The 17,700-nt window shown below is 42.1% G+C and overlaps 2 protein-coding genes across 3 annotated transcripts in view; both read left to right on the forward strand.

The window, feature by feature from the left end:
* The window catches only part of TXNDC12 (thioredoxin domain containing 12), a 40,362-nt gene that overhangs the window by 332 nt on the left and 22,330 nt on the right, over positions 1–17,700 (forward strand). For both annotated transcript variants that reach the window (XM_044770789.2, XM_070509931.1), the window contains exon 2: positions 12,667–12,727. In XM_044770789.2, the coding sequence (XP_044626724.1) occupies positions 12,667–12,727 (61 nt within the window). The remainder of the gene's footprint in view (positions 1–12,666; positions 12,728–17,700) is intronic.
* Positions 13,906–15,967, forward strand: KTI12 (KTI12 chromatin associated homolog). Its single transcript, XM_014844279.3, has one exon. The coding sequence runs from the start codon at positions 14,339–14,341 to the stop codon at positions 15,401–15,403; it is 1,065 nt and encodes a 354-aa protein (XP_014699765.1). The 5' UTR covers positions 13,906–14,338; the 3' UTR covers positions 15,404–15,967.

Genomic DNA, 17,700 nt, shown 5'->3' on the forward strand with positions numbered 1-17,700 from the left:
TAACACACTCCCCATCTCCTTCTATCTCTGAGGCCACTGCAAATTTCTTTTTATCCTCCCTAACCGCTCCTGGAGTTTGAGGAAAATTTCTCGGGGTCTGGGCAATGTTGAGATGGGAAAGTTGTACTTCGGGCCTCCCTAATCTTGGGTTGAGGTAAGGAATGGCCCTTAAATTAGGAAAAGCATATTTAAAAGACCAGCATAGTGCCTACCACTTGGTAGGTCCTCAGGAACGGTCACCTTCCCTCCTGGGAGAAATAGGGCCTTTGGGGACCTGCATATGCAGAGACGCTTGCCCTGGGTCTGAAGATTCCCTACCTCACCTCTTTCCTGAAGAGCTAGGTCACTGCCTACTCCTTGCCCCGGGGGGAACAGCACCTGCATCCCAGGGAGGTGTGACTGGTGCATAAGGAAGGGCCAGATTAAGGGTAGAAGTTCTGATGCTAGAGGGTCACCAACAATTGTCCTTGGTGTGGTTCAGTCAGTGTATCTGTCTGAAGAAACTGATTTTTTTTGAGGCGTGTGGGGACAGCGGTTATGAATGGAGGAGATGAGGTAGGACCCCCTTCTCCATCCCATTACCTACATCTTCATTTGAACTCAGGTTTTATGCTTTTCTAGGTGGGTGAGTGATAGCATGGTTTCCCCTCTCCTTCCATTTTTTATGCTTACCTTACTGTATGGGATGATTCTGCTGCAGTCCTGCTGTTTTTATCTTTGTTTTCTCTTATCCTCCCTATTTGCACATTTATTGGTGGTGATGAGATTGGGTGGACATTCAGTGTACCTGAATGCAGTCACTCCTTCATTCAGTAAATAATTTTTGATCACCTGCCATATTCCAGGCACTGTCCTAGGCACTGGGGATCTAGCAGTAGACAAGACAGAGAAGGTTCCTGCTCTCATGGACTGTGTATTGAAGTCAGAGAGACAGAGTAGACACATGGACAAATTCATAAAACAAGACAATTTCAGCTAGGGATAAGTGCTGAGAAGAAAGTGAAACTGTGATGGAGTAGAAAGGCTGAGGAGGATGAGGGAGCTGGCGTTACCTGAGCTAGGCAGGTCAGGGAAGGCTTCTCTGAGAAGGTGAAATGTGGGTTTCCATCTCAGTGATGAAACTGCACGACCAATTCTACTGGGCCAGAATACTGACAACCCCATTTTAAAACAGATTACTGTACCGAGGGAGATAGAAGAGTATTGTGTTAGGAGTGTGGGTTTAGATCTGAGTTTTAATTTAGTCTACCGCTGACCCACTGAGAAGCCTGGGGAAAGTTGCTTAACTTGTCAAAGCTCAGTCCTTCATCTGTAAAATGGATATAATAACAACTACCTGAGACACTCAACAAATAATTTACTCTGTTCCAGTCACTGTGTTAGGTGGAGGCAATACCTTGGAGTCACGTATTCAGTATCTTTATTCTTTCTAAATATTAAGCTCTGTGTGATTGTTCCAGTTATTATTGCTGCATAATAAACTACCCCCAAATTTAGTGACGTAGAGAAAGTGTTTTATTATGCTCACCATTATGTGGGTCAGGAAGTCAAACAAGGCACAGTGGGGATGGTGTATCTCTCGGTTCCATGATGTCTGGGGCCTCGGCTGAGCTGGTTACTTCTCCATGTGGTCTTTCTTCATGGATAAGTGTGGGCTTCCTCACAGTATGAAAGCTGGATTCCAAGAGCAAGTGCCCCAAGAGAACAAGGTGGAGATGCATAACATTTTTATCATCTAGCCTTACAAGTTGCATAGCATCACATCCACTATACTCTGTATGGGCATGTTTAAGGGGAGGGACATTCTCCTTCCAACCCGCCCTAACCATCTTTGGAAAGTATATTTGGCCCCAGTAAACCAAGACCATTTCTGTCTTATGCATGCTTAGGAATATTTGTTGAAAGAAGAAATGAATGGTACACGTGATCATTGTGATCCCTGTCTTTTTTCAGCTTATAGTCTGAAGACTGTCAAGACAAGTAAGCAGGCAATTACATGACACTACATGACACTGTGATATGTACTGTGAGCAGGAAAATACCAGGTAACTGTAGGAGCACATAGGAGGGCAACTTGAGGCGGGGGGGCTGTGTTGTGAGGATTAAATGAAAAAACGACAGGCACTTAATATTGTGTCACAAACTTAGAAAGTATTTATTAATGTTTATTATTATGTCTTCCTAAGGAAGAATATTTAATCGTTCCTGAAAGGAATTAATAATATTTCAAACTTTTATTTTTTCTATCTCTTGGGGAATGAATTCTTAGGAACTAGATTACAGCCCACCCATCCCACCTCCCAAAAAAGTGCTACCCAAAGCAGTGGTTCCTGAAAATCTTGATGAGGAAGATTTCTTCCCAGATGTTTAAGTAGCTCTGGCTCTTACCAGAAGATGACCTGGTGGTTTGCAGAGAGAAAAGACTGAGTGACCCTACTGTTTTCATTCAGAAGAAGCAGTACGGTGGTGGTACAGGTGCTGGATAGAAATCAGGAGGCCTAGGTTTTAATCCTGGTCAGACCATGTAGCCAGCTCTGGTCTTCCCCAAGGACCATTTACTAAATGAGAGAGTTGGACTAGAAATGATTCCTAAGAGTCCTTCCAGCTCTAACATTCTAGAGTCCTAAAATAATCTTGTTGTTCTCCGCGTGCTTGAAATTTGGAATGTATCACCAATGGGGAGAAGTGTCATGACTAACATTTACTGTACATTTACGCTATTCCAGGTACTGTTCTGTGCACTTTTTGTGTATTGATTGGTTTCATCCTCATAATAACCCTCTGAGATGGATAATATTTTTTATCATTATCCCCATTTCACAGATGAAGAACCTAAATTGGGGCCCAGGAGTCCCACAGCTAGTAAGCGGACTAGCTGGGATACAAATCCCAGAGTGAGCGCTCTTAACCAATACGCTCCTGCCTCTGAATGCAGAAACTCCTTTGAAGACTTTAAAGGAGAAACGAGAAAGCTGTCAGTGGGGGCGGTTCATAAGCTCTCCTGCCTGAAACAGAAATGGATGGCTTTGTCAAGTCTCCGGATTAAAAATTTGGCGCTGACACATATGAAGTGTTTACCTTCCACACTGTGTCCTATTCACATTCACAGCAACCCTATGGGATGGATATTTTTGTTAGTCATTTTTTGCATTTGTGAAAACAGTAAATGGCTGAACTAGGATTTCCAATCCCTGTCTGATTGCAGACAGAGTTTATTCAGCCACTAGGTTATTCTACCTCACAGGTACAGTGTTCCCTGTTTTGGAGGCTTGGCTGTCAGCTCTGACACTTGACCTTTTGTTTCATCAACTGAGAGGGGATGGATAATCCTTTTCTGATGTCTTTCACTTATGCTCGTGAAAACAATTTTAGGATGAAGGGCTTGGGAATTCTGGTGTAAATGCTGTGTTTAGAAATGGTCACTCCCCTCCCCACCTTTATTTATTAATGATTTAGAGAAAGAGCTGTGATGTGGGAGCCTTCAGCTTACTTGCAGATAGCCAGCATAAATTAAGTGGCTGTGCAGTGATACTTTAGGAAACTGGACTGTCTTCAGAGGTTCCACATTGGCGTGGGTGTGAGTGTGGATGGTGTTGGGGAGTAGGTGATTTTAGTAACAAGGTAAACACTGTGCCCTTTAACTTATTTTTGAAGGGAAACGAAAAGACCCAAGTTTTCAGATCTGAAGTCAGTGATTTCCTTCTGCTTTAGTGAAGCCATTTTCCTTCGTTTATGCATTTAATCTTTGCTAGAGAGGCCATAAGTGTAGGGAGTTAAACTACAGACTCTGGAACTGCACCACGTAGGTTCTAATCCCGGCTCTGCCACTTACTGGCAGTGTAATTTTGGCCAGGCTATTTAACTTCATCTCTGTAATTTCCTATCTGTAAAATGAGGAGAATTAGAGTTTCTACCCCATAAGTTTATTGTGAGGGTTAAATAAGTTAATACATGTAAAAGCATGAAAAACAGTGCCTGGCATATAATAAAGGCCATATGAGTGTTAGTCATTATTAATATTGTTGTTATCATTATATTATTGTAATACTATATAAAGTAAGTACTCAAAAAATGATGGTGGTGATTATTACTATTATAAAAGATTCCAATGTACATTTTAATATGAATTTTCAAAGAAATTTTGTACATGTAGTGAACTGTTTCAAATTACACCTCTAGACTTACTCTTAGGGATAATGCAATAGGTCAGTGAGGGAGGTGTTGGGGTACTGGAAAAGCATGTTAATTAGGCATCAGGTGACCCGAATTCTGGTTGTGGCTTCCTTTGTGGTCTTGGATAGCCTCTTCCCTTTTCTAGGCCTTCATAATATGAGAGGGTTGGACTAATCTCCAAGTTTGTACTTTCTAATATGGTAGCACTATCCACATGTTACTCTTAAATTTTAAATAAATTAAAATTAAATAAAATTAGAAATTCAGCTCCTCAGTTACATTAGGCACATTTCAAGTACTCAGTAGCCCCCTGTGTCTGGTGTCGACCATATTGAACGGGCCAGATGTGGAACATCCCCATCATTGCAGAAAGTTCTATTGAGCAGCACTGCCCTAGGATCTCTCTTAGCAGTGACCTCCTGTGACTTCTTTGTAAGCTTTGTCAGCCAGCTTCTGAGTACCCCAGGTTTACAGAGAAATTTTATTTTACCTGATATTAATCTGGCTTCCCTGACTTTCTCTTTTTTTTTTTTTTAAAGATTGGCACCTGACCTAACATCTGTTGCTGATCTTCTTTTTTTTTTCTGTTTGTTTCTTCTACTCCCCAAGGCCCCCCAGTACATAGTTGTATATTCTAGTTGTAGGCCCTTCTGGTTGTGTTATGTGGGATGCCAGCTCAGCATGGCCTGATGAGCCATGCCATGTCCGCGCCCAGGATCCGAACCCTCGAAACCCCAGGCCGCTGAAGTGGAGTGCACAAACTTAACCACTTGGCCCCTCCCGACTTTCTTTTGGCTACATTTGCCTGGTATATATTTTTCAATCATTTTATTTTCAACTTTTACAAGTCTTTCTGCCTTCGATGTTCTTGTAAACATCATAGAGGTATTTTTTTTTAAACCAAAATCTGACAATTTCTGTCTTTTAACTTTAACTGGCAAGTTTAGTCCACTTGTGTTTTGGTGATTATTGACAGAGCTGGTCTTATTTCTCTCATCTGATTTCCATCACTGCTGTTTTTTCTATGTTTTTGTTCTCTTTTTTTGCACTTTTTTTTGGGGGGGGTTGAGTGTTTGCTTATTGTTATTTTATCTCTTAGTTTGGAAGTTGGCACTGTAGTTCTTTCCTTTTAGTGGTTACTCTTGAAATTTTACTTGCATACTTAACAAAATCTAACATTAACATCTAACCCCCCCATGGGTAAGAGGGCCTTAGAACATTTTAACTTCAGTCACTTTCTCTTTACTTATAAGCAGTACATTGTCCAGTAGTTTAGTTCTGTCTTTTTTTTAACTCTACAAATTGAACAATAAAAGGTTTTATACAGGGGCCAGCCTATAGCTTAGTGTTTAAGTCCAGCATGCTCTGCTTTGGTGGCCTTGGTTTGCAGCTTCAGATCCTGTGTGTAAACCTACGCCACTCATCAGCCATACTGTGGTGGCAACTCACATACAAAGTGGAGGAAGATTGGCACTGATGTTAGCTCAGGGCTAATCTTCTTCAAGCCAAAACAGAGGAAGATTGGTAACAGATGGTAGCTCACAGCGAATCTTCCTCACCAAAAAAAAAAAAAAAAAAAAGTTTTTATATGGATAGTATTTAGATTTATCTCCATTTTTACCAGTTTACTTGCTCACTATTCCTTGTGTCTAGGCTTCTTCTAGAGCCACTTCCTTCCTGAAACATGCCCCTTATTTACCCTTTTAGTTTCTCTGGTTCTTCTCTCCTGGGGGCTATTTCATATTTCCTCTTGCCTCTCCAAACCTCCACTAATTCCTCTACAATCCTTGCTCTCAGCTGGTGACCACACTTCCCGTTTAACAGAAGACACAAAGAATCCGAAGAGGCCTTTCAAAAATTGTCACCACTAGATTTATCCACCTTCCAACACCAGTGTCCATATATTCTTCCTTTCCTGCCTCTACTGGATAAGATATTGGTGCTCCTAGCAAAGGCTAATTCCTCTACTTGGACACTAAATCCCATCTCCTTTAACCTGTTAAGATATTTTTGACTCTCTTATCCTGTATTATCAATTTTGCTACCTTTATTGTATCATTTCTATCAGATTTCAACATCCTCTACTTTCCTCCATATTGAGTACAAACCCTTCCTCGACTCACACCTCCCTCTAGCAGCTGCCACCAGTACAGCAAAATTCTTTGAAAGACTCATTCTCTACATCTTCCCCTGGGCTATCTGGATCTTGCTGTAATCATGCTTTTGTCCTCACTCCTCTGTTGAAACTGGTCTTGTCAAGGTCAGTATTGCTCCAATTAAAAATCCAGTGGTTATTTCTGATTTAACAAGAGCACTAGAGTCAGTTAATCATCCTTCCTTCTTGAAATACCTTGGAAACTTGGACTCTAGGACTCCATGCACTGCTGGTTTCCTGCCGATCTCACTGGCAGTTCCTTCTCATATCCTTGGCAGGTTCTTCTTTATCTCCCCTAACCTGGGAGTGCTTCAGGGCTCTTGGACTCCCTCTCCATCTACACTCGCTCTTTTGGTGATCTTATTCAGTCTCAGGCTTTAAAGAACATCCATGGCCCGGCCCCATGGCCAAGTCATTAAGTTCACGCACTCTGCTTCGGTGGCCCAGGGTTTTGCTGGTTTGGATCCTGGGCGCGGACCTAGCACCACTCATCAAGCCATGCTGAGGTGGTGTCCCACATGCCACAGCTAGAAGGACCCACAACTAAAATATACAACTATGTACTGGGGGGCTTTGGAGAGACGAAAGAAAAATTTAAAAATCTAAAAAAAAGAAAGAAAGAAAATCCATATGCTGATAATTCTGCCTTGAATTCTGGGCTCAGATATTCAGTTGCTTATTCAGCTTCTCTGCTTGGATGTCTAGTAAGCATCTCAAAATGAACTTATTCAAATCCAAACTCATAATGTTCCTTTCCAAAACTCATTCCACCTGCTCTCTTTTGCATCTCTGTTAATAGCAACTCCATTCTTCCAGATGCCCAGGCCAAAAACCTTTAGAGTCATCTTTAACTTCTCTCACCCCATATCCATAGCAAAATCCTTCAGACTTTGCCTTCAAAATGTATCCAGAATCCGATATCTTACTCCCTCTACCACCACAGCTGGTCCAAACCACCATCATTGCTTGCCTGGATTCTTGCCATAACCACTTGACTAGTCTCCTTTGCTTTTCTCCCCTGTATTAATTTGCTAGGGCTTCAGAGTACCAGCAACTGAGTGGTTTAAACAACAGAAATTTATTGTCTCACAGTTCTAGGGGCCAGAAGTCTGAAATTAAGGTATCAGCAGGCTTGGTTCCTTCTGAAGGCTGAGGGAAGGATCTGTGCCAGGCCACTCTCCTTATAGATGGCTGTGTTCTCTCTGTGTGCACATCTGTGTCCACATTTCCCCTTTTTATGTGGAGCCCAGTCGCATTGGTTTATGGCTCACCCTGATGACCTCATTTTATCTTGATTACCTCTGTAAAGACCCTGTTTCCAAATAACGTCACAGTCTGAAGTACTGGGGGGGGGGGGGTTAGGACTCCACATATTTTTTGTGGGGGACACAGTTCAGCCCATAACACCCCTACAGTCTGTCTTCAGCACCGAAGCCAGAGCAGTCCTGTTAAAACATAAATCACATCACATTACTACTCTACTCAAAACCCTCCAGGAGCTTAGTAAAAGCCGGAGTCTTGGCAGTGGCCTCCCAGGCCCTGCATTGTCCGTTCCTCACTTGTCCTCACCTCCTTCTACTTTGAAGGACAGCATTATGTAGTGCTTAAAAGCAAGGAGTCTGGACCCTGACTGCCCAGGTTCAGATCCCGGCTCTGAAGTCACCAGCTATGTGAACTTGGGAAAGTTACTTAAACTTTGTGCCTCAGTTTTCTCGTCTGTAAAATGGGATCAATGAGAGTACCTACCTCTAGGGTTGTTGTGAGGATCAGTATTTGTAAAGTACTTAGAATACTGCCTGGCATATTATATTAATAGCAAATACCTTGTAGCAAATTCTCCAGTCCCAGACACTGTTCTAAGCTCTTTAATATACTCATTTATCTAGTCCTCAAAGCAACCCTCTGAGGTGGGTGTTATTGTTAGCCTCATTTACAGCTGAGGAAACTGAGGTTAAGTAACTTGCTCAAAGTCACACAGTTAGTAAGCTACAGAACTAGAATTCAAACCCAGGGAGCCTAGGTTCAAAGTCCGTGCTCTTAACCGTTACACAGCACTGCTCAATAAATACTTATTTATTGAAATAATAACTAGTGGTGAATATCTGATGGTGGGAAAATATCTGTTTATCTGAGAATGTCTATTTTTCCCTTGTTCTTGTAAGATAGTTTTGCAAGGCACGTAATTCTGGGTTTGGAGATGTTTTCTTTCAGCATTTTGAAGATGATCGTCTGCTGTCTTCTGATTTCTAGTTTGTTCCTGTCAGTCTAATTACTGATCTTTTGTAGGAAATATGTCATTTCTCTTTGAAATGCTGTTAAAATCTTAATATTTTTGTTGTTCTGCAGTTTCACTACAATTTAAGTGTGTGTATTTTGTTTTTGTAATTTGTCCCAGTTGTTATACATTGTGCTCCTTACACCTACAGATTCATGTTTTATCTCAGTTCTTGAAAATTGTCAGCCATTATCTCTTTTTTTCTTTTTAAAAAGTGTAAATGTATTTTGAGTAGGTAATGTTTTAAAATGGTTTAATACTTTAAACCGTGTATTTTTTCCTTCCACTGTTGTTTCCCAGTCACCCAGTGCACAGTGATATTTTCTCCTCAAAGATGTCCTTTCCTTCATCTTTTCATTCTGAGACTACATATGCTAGTCTTTCTTAATCCACCCTATAACGCTTGGCCTCTCCTTCCCCTTAGCTCTCTGTGCTGCATTCTGGATAATTTCTGATCTCTCTCCACCTGTCTCTAATTTGCTGTTTTAGCCTATCTGTTGAATTTTTTTTTAATTAATAGAGTTTATTTTTTGAGCGATTTAAGGTCTACAGAAAAACTGAGTGGAAAATACAGAGTTTCCATGTAAGCCCACCTCCCTCCACCCGCAGTTCCCCCTATTATTAACGTCTTGCATTGTTGTGGTACATTTGTTACAATTGATGAGCCGGTATTGATACATTATTATTAACTAAAGTCCATGGTTTACATTAGGGTTCACTCTTTCTGCTGTACATTCTGTAGGTTTTGACAAATGTATAATGACATATATATTAATTTGCCAGTGCTGTCATAACAAATACCACAGACTTGGTTAAACAACAGACATTTATTTTCTCACGGTTCTGGAGGCTAGAACTTCAAGATCAAGGGGTTGGCAGCGTTGGTTTCTTTTTGTAGACGGCTGTCTTCTTTCTGTGTCTTCACATGGTCTTCCCTCTGTATGTGTCTGTGTCTTGATCTCTTTTTGTAAGGACACTAGTCATATTGGATCAGGGCCCACCTAATGACCTCATTTTAACTTAATTACTTAAAGATCCTGTCTCCAAATACAGTCACATTCTGAGGTACTGTGGGTTAGGACTTTAACATATGAATTTGGTGTAGAAGACACAGTTTAGCCCATAACAACTATATCTGCCATTACAGAATCATACAGAATAGTTTCATTGCCATAAAAATTGCATGTTCCACCTATTCATCCCTCCCTCCCCCCTGAACTTTTGGCAGCCACTGATTGTTTTTACTGCCTCCATAGTTTTGCTTTTTCCAGAATGTCATATAGTTGGAATCATATACTGAATATATCACCTTTTCAGATTGGCATCTTTCACTTTGCAATATGCATTTAAGCTTCCTTCATGTCTTTTTGTGGCTTAATAGCTATTTTTATCACTGAATATCCATTGACTTTGTATTTCAACAATTATGTTTTTAATTTCTTTCTTTTTTTTTTTTAAAGCTTCAGTGCATAGTTGCGTATCCCAGTTGTTAGTTTAGTTCTCTATGTGAGCTGCAGCCACAGTATGACAACTGACAGACCAGGAAACAAACCTGGGCTGCAGTGGTGAGAATGCCGAATCTTAACCACTGGATCACCAGGGCTGGCTCTGTTTTTAATTTCTAAAAGTTCTATTTGGTGCCTTTACAGATTTGCCTATTTCTTTTGTGTGTTTTTGCATGCCCATTTTTGTGACCCCCCCCATGTGTTATTTCTTTAAACATTTATACATAGTTATTTTTGTATCCTTTGGCTGATAATTCTAATATCTGAAGTCCTTAGGGGTCTGAATCTATTGGTTGCTTCTGCTGACTCTTCCTTGTGGTGACTTGTTTTTTTACATGTTTGGGGATCTATGACTGTAATTTATAATGGTTGTTCATCATTGACTATCTTGGAGGCCTAAAATGAGGAGTGCTTTCCTCCAGAAAGGTTTAGCATTTGATTCATGTGGAAACCAGGGGGTACTACTAACCTGGAGGCATTCTAGTCTCCTTTGACAGTTGAGTTAATATGGAGTCTCAGGTTCACCTCTTCCATTTTGCCACATTGTAATGGATATTTTCTTTCAGGTCAGCCTTATCTTTTGCTTGTTGCTCACTGTTCCTCATCTGGTTTTAGCTTACTTTGTGTTTATTGCCCAGTGAGTACATTTTGAAAGTCCGTTTTATCTGAGATGTCATCATTTCGCAGTGGGATATCCCTCCAGACTGTCTAGTCAGGCATCCTGCCAAAGCAGGATTCAGTTGCATGAGTTTAGGTATTGACAGATAGAATGATGTTGATCACATTAGGCACCTTCCAGTTCTCTGGGGCATCCTTCTGATTTCACTCTCACTTAATCATTCACTCTTCAGGATTAGACTTTGGGCCCTAGGCAATTGACACATTTTCTCTTGGCCAGCAGCCCATGCTGTTGGGAATGAAAAGTGATGATGGTTGGTTTGGATACTGTCTCCAGGTGCTAATCTGGATGAGCTGTTTATTTCCCTGTGGTAACACTGATAGAAATTTGAATTTATTTCTGGGGAAGAAAATCCTGGAAGAGAGCATAGTAACTAAAAATGATAAAATTAAAGGTTAAATCCCAGCTTGACCATTTACCAGCTATGTGACCTACTACAGGTCTTTGAGTCTCAGAAGTCTCAACTGTAAAGAATAACAAAAGCTGCTATTTACTGATCATTTATAATATGCTAATCACTGTGCTAAGTTATATATATATTTCTTACTCAATATTCAGTAACAATCTTAGGAGATATAGCCATTATTATAACTATTTTAGTGATGATAAAGCAGAAGAATAGAGAGGTTAAGTAAAAAAGGGTTATTGTTAAGGCCAAATTTAAATGAGGTAGCGTGTGTGGTGTACCAGACATATATAAGGTGGTCAATAAATAACAGCCAACATTATTAAGTTCAGTAACATTTTCAAGATATAATATTAAGTAATTTATGTGATATGGCCTAAATAATATCCATTTACTCAATAAATATTTATGGAGCACTTACTATGGCCAGGTGTAGTGCCAGATGCTAGGGAAACAGGAAGGAATCAGATAGATATGGTCCCAGCCCTTAGGGAATTCCCTTTAGAGTGAGGGAGACAGATGCATAAACACTTACAGTTCAGCCTGGCAAGTGCTGTGATGGGGCAAGAATAGCGTGCTTCGGGAGTCAGGGAAGATTTACTGAAAGAAATGTCCTCTAGGTTTATACCTGAAGAATGATTTGGAGGTGAGGGTGGAAGGAAAGGCAGAGGAAGCAGTGATTATCAAGGCTGGAGCCAAGAGAGCACATTCTGCATTTAAGGAAATGAAAGTAGTTTTGTGTGTACGTTTCTAGGAAAAGTGTGGAAAGTGAGCCTGGAGAGGTAGGCAGGTGCCACATTGTAAAGGGTTTGTAAGCCCTACTACAAGAGTTTGACCTCTCTCTTTAGGGCATCGGAAATCTTCTGAAAGGTGTGATTTTTAAAGATCACTCTAGTTGAAGTGTGGGAAATAGTAACGAGAATAGCTTTAAATATATTATCTCATTTAATCCTTACACCAACACCTGCAGGTGGGTATTATTATCTTGATTTTACAGAGAAGAAATTGGAGGGCTTACTTCATTCACACAGTTCACACATTTTATAGGAAGTGGAGTCATGTACCCATTTCTTTCTGACTCTAAAGCTATATTGCTGTATTGTCTCCAACTAGTAACGATTTGTTGTGACCTGTTTTATTTTTACTCTATGGAAAATTCTCATTCATTCTTATACTATTCTTTGCATGCTCTGTGTTAGTTTACAAAGCATTTCACAGCCTTTAATTTAATCTCCTTAAAAACTATAAATTAGGTGATGTTATTTCCATTTTACAGGTATGAAAACTGAGACTTGAGGTCTGGGACTGTCTCTGGCTCCATACACCTAGAAAGGGGTGAAGCCTGGACTTAAACACCATGCTCTTGACAGAGGAAAGCCGACTTTAGGAGTATCTTGTGAACAGGCCACACTTCTTTCATGGGTCTTTGCCTTTTGTTCATGTGTGAATGTTTATAAGGCTCTTTCCTTCCAGGTTTTGGAGATCACATTCACTGGAGGACACTAGAAGATGGGAAGAAAGAGGCAGCTGCCAGGTACAAGATATGGTTTTAGGTTATTTATGGTGGTAAAACACTTTCCAGCCATCAACTTAGCATTAATTTCAGGCAAAGGGTTATGCCAAGGCAGAGCTTGAACTTAGTAGTTGCCTGATAACAACAACAACAATAATACTAACATTTATTAAGTGCTTACTATGCACCAGACATTGAATTATGTGAAGTAACTTGCCCAAGGTCACCCAGCTAGTAAGTGGTGGAGCCAAGATTCTGACCCAGGCTCTCTGGCTTCAGAGCCTGCGCTCAACCAGTAAACTATACTGCTTAATTAATAGTCTCAAGTTGAATAGTCTCAAGTTCCAAGGAGGTTTAGCCTATTCACAGACAATTGATACAAAGGAGGAGAAAAGGCAGGGGAGGGGAGGGAAGGCTAAACATTGATCTAAGTGCTTTATCTGCATTAATTTATTTAATCCTCACAACCTATGATGTTAGTTCAGCCTGTAAAATAAGAACTGTTGTTGTTCTTATTTTACAGGAGAGGAAATTGAGACACAGAATGTTTGATTAACTTGACAGTAGTTTACAGCTAGTAAGTGCCAGAGCCAAGATGTGAATGTTCTCTACTATACTGTACTGGAGAGATACAACGACCCAATATATGTGCACCTACTTTATACACCCACATACTTGCACAGAAATACTCACACTTCTGCACCTACCAAATGATAGTGCTTGCTTTTGCTAGGGCAGATCCCACAGCTTCATGGCTCTGAGTCTCACACCTTCTGCGGGAGTAGGGTTGCCTGATTCAGCCAATAAAAATAAGGATGCCCAATTAAATTTGAATTTCAGGTAAACAATAAGTAATTTTAAATATACCCCATGCAATATTTGAGACATACTTATATTAACAACATTTTTTTGTTGTTTACCTGAAATTCAAATTTAACTAGGCATCTTATGTTTTGTCTGGCAGCATTCTCAAGAGAAAAATTCCTTAGTTTTTCAAGTTCTAAGTCAAATGACTCTTCTTAAAGTCTTCAGCGATTTTTCTGGGCAGTTTGTTTTTCTCTTCTGTACTTTTACAACCTAACCTACGTCTATCCATTATAGTATATATTATTCTGCTTATAGGTGCCTAACTTCCCATTCGACCCTTGACCTCCTTTGGGGAACTGTTTTATGTTCATCTGTAAATCCCCAACCATGGAGATGCTGAATGATTGAAATGGTTATTGAATAAACAGTTACTGAGAGTCACTGGGTATAAGGAATGAAGAGGAACTAGCATTCGTGAATTGTCTTCTACATGCTAAATTTATAGTGCCGATTGTTTTGCATTATTTAATGCTCATTAAGGCCCCATTATAAATGGATGGGCATAGTCTGGCGGAAGGGAAATCACATTCTCCTGAGGCCTTTAACATTTGACTAAGTAACTGACGCCATTCCAGCCTCCATCTCCTTTCTTAGAGCGCAGGATCTAGGTCTAATTGGCGTAGAACTCCTGTTTCCATAGCAGCAAGAGGTCCTTCACGGGTCAGGGGAAGCAGGAAGTGCAGTTTGCACTTCCGGTTTGCGTCGGGGACGCCGACACGCCGGAGGTTGACGCGGCGTGGCTGCACATGGCCGCGTGGCGGGAGGATGCCGCTCGTGGTGTTGTGCGGCCTGCCGGGCAGCGGCAAGAGCCGGCGCGCCGAGCAGCTCCGCGGGGCGCTGGCGGCCGAGGGCCGCGCGGTGCACGTGGTGGACGACGCGGCGGTGCTGGGCGCGGAGGACGCGGCAGTGTACGGCGATTCGGCTCGGGAGAAGGCGCTGCGCGGCGCCTTGCGAGCCGCGGTGGAGCGGCGCCTGAGTCGCCACGATGTGGTCATCCTCGACTCGCTGAACTACATCAAGGGCTTCCGCTACGAGCTCTACTGCCTGGCGCGCGCGGCGCGCACCCCGCTCTGCCTGGTCTACTGCGTCCGGCCAGGCGCTCTGGGCGGGGGCCCTCGGGTGGCGCGCGCGGAGGAGACGCGGAGCCAGACCGTCAGTGTGAGTTGGAGGCCGCACGCTGAGGGGGGAGGGAGCCATCTGGCGGCCGGCGCCAGTGTCCTCCGGGAGCCGCAGGCAGTGCAGTCGGTAGTAGATGGGAGAGCGCAGGGAGACGCACCTAAGGAACTGGAGCGGGAGGAAACCAGCGCGCCAGATCTTCCAGCTCTCGTGACTCCAGAATTCGAGAAATCTGCAAATCATGTGTCCAGTGCCTTTTACCCTCCCGAACTTCTGGAGGCCCTAACGCTGCGCTTCGAGGCTCCCGACTCTCGGAACCGCTGGGACCGACCGCTATTCACCTTGGTGGGGTTAGAGGAGCCGTTGCCTCTGGCAGACATCAAGGCTGCCTTGTTTGAGAACCGGGCTCCCCCACCCCATCAGTCTACACAGTCCCAGCCCCTTGCCTCCGGCAGCTTTCTGCACCAGCTGGATCAGGTCACGAGCCAGGTGTTGACGGGACTGATGGAAGCTCAGAAGAACGCTATCCCCGGAGACTTGCTTAAGCTTCCCGGTACCACAGAGCACCTGCGGTTTACCCAGCCCTTGACCATGGCAGAACTGAGTCGCCTCCGTCGCCAGTTTATTTCCTACACCAAAATGCATCCCAACAATGAGAACCTGTCTCAACTGGCCAACATGTTTCTGCAGTATCTGAGCCAGAGCCTTCTCTAACCAGAGGGGTTGGGGGAAAACCATGGCGCTCTATCTAGCCTCCACTGCACTGTTTCTCTGGCAAGAAGAATCTGAAGGTCTGCAGAGTTTATTGATGTGTGGTACTAGAGCTGTTGTGACTGATTCACTCACGCTTTCCTGAATGCCTCTGTGCCAGACCTTGAGGTTACAGCGTAAATTTGGAACTAGAGAGAATGGAGAAACAGTTTGGAGGATCTTGGCAGATTTCTCCAGAGGACAGGCCTTGCTTAGATTGGGGTCTACTTGAGATATTGCACACCTCTGATTTTCCGCATCTAAGTTGTGGGAGAACAAACCGGATGGATGAATTGTTTCAAAAGAATTGTGAACAGTAACTGAGGATGGCCCAGTTCTGTATCTGCACTGGCCCTTCTTTCATACCATAGTTTTTTGAGTACGGTGCATACTTTTTGCTAATCTCTATCCTGGGGCCTGGGGTCACAGATAAATCTACAAATTTCTGTCCTTGGGAAGCTTTGGTTCTAGTGAAAGTGAAAGACTTAACCACTAGATTATTTCATCTAATAAAATCTTTTAGAAGAACGTCTGCTGGAATCTCTTTTACTTAATGTTCTTCATGTAATTTACTTAATCTAACATTTTAGATACACATGTATCACTATTATGCCTTTGACTGAAATAGTACTTTGATAGTGCATAGTGAGAGACTAGATGTTTTGGTCCAGCCTAGAGTGGTTATATTATGACAACTTCTGTAACTTCTGCTTCATTTTGTATTTCAAGGCAAATACCACTTTAAGCTTGTGTTTCATTCCTTCATTGATTTCATTAAACAAGTGGTAAATGCTTCCCTTACCAATACTTGTGATTTTCAAAGATGAGTTAGATACAGTCTTTGCCCTTGAGAAATTGTTTGGTGAGAAATATAGACAAGTAAACTGATGATTCCAGGGTGAAAAGGGCTGGTGGTTAGAGGACGAGGACAGAATGCTTTGGGAACCCAGAGGAGGAAAGGAGTAAGTAGGTGTTGAGAGAAGGTGGTTTGGGGAAGTCTTCACATTTGAACTGTCACTCTAGAACAAGGGTCAGCAAAGGCCATATAGTAAATATTAGGGTCTCTGTTGCAGCTTATCAACTTGGCCATTGTAGCACAAAAGTAGCCGTAGACAGTAAGTATACAAATGAGTGTGAATGTGTTTTAATAAAACTGTGTACACTGAAATGTGAACTATATTTAGTTTCAACATATCACAAGGTACTATTCTTTAGATTTGTTTTTCAGCCGTTTGAAAATGTAGAAAACATCCCGTATCTCAGCCCTACAGAAGCAGGCAATAGGCTAGATCAGGCCTATAGACCATAGTTTGCTGACCTCTGCTCTGGAAGGATCAATAGGAGTTTGATTGGGAGAAAGGGAGCAAGACGTTCTGATCTGCTCTGTTATTTCCTGGACTTGTTAAGAGGATGGGCTGCTTTGGGTGGTGATGTATTTCTTGCTCATCAGGCAATCTGGGCCACCTTCTTGTTTCTTTTTTTTTTTTTCCTTTTTCTCCCCAAAGCCCCCGGTACATAGTTGTATATTCTTCGTTGTGGGTCCTTCTCGTTGTGGCATGTGGGACGCTGCCTCAGTGTGCTTTGATGAGCAGTGCCATGTCCGTGCCCAGGATTCGAACCAACGAAACACTGGGCCGCCTGCAGCGCAGCGCGCGAACTTAACCACTTGGCCATGGGGCCAGCCCCGCCTTCTCGTTTCTGATGTAAGAGAGGCTTCCTGTGTAAGATGGAGATTTGGACTAGGCAACCTCTAAGGCCTTTTCCAACCTTCGTTCTCTGATTCTAAGTTAGTTGATTAGTGATTGAGTTGGGTTTAAACCTGTGAATTCTGGATTACCATTCTAAATTGAAGTAGACTATAACGATCAGAAAGCATTGGTTTTAGAGTTAGACTTAATGAATTAGTAAGTGGCAGAACTTAGGTTTTATGTGGTCAAATATTTAATCTCTTGGGAGTGTCAGTTTCTTCATTTCTATTATGAGACCATTAATATTATCTACCTTAGGATTGTGAGGATTTAAGTGAAGTAATGCACATAAAACACATCTCACAATGTCATGTAATAAATGTTTAGCACATTTTGCCTATTATTATGGTTACCTGGATCCCACTTCTCACCTAAGCTTGCCCTGCACATTTGGTTTATAGGCTCTTACAGGTATTAGAGGCACAAATCCACCCCAGATTTGTAGTAGGCCTATGATAAGGGAGCTGAATAATTCATTTGACACATTAATTAGTTTATGTATCTTTAGAATAG

The sequence above is a fragment of the Equus asinus genome, chromosome 5 (genome assembly GCF_041296235.1).
Source record: "Equus asinus isolate D_3611 breed Donkey chromosome 5, EquAss-T2T_v2, whole genome shotgun sequence".
Lineage (NCBI taxonomy): Eukaryota > Metazoa > Chordata > Mammalia > Perissodactyla > Equidae > Equus > Equus asinus.

Excerpts from the sequence above, each read along its gene's own strand:
- KTI12 (XM_014844279.3), top strand. The coding sequence starts at position 14,339 with ATGCCGCTCGTGGTGTTGTGCGGCCTGCCGGGCAGCGGCAAGAGCCGG.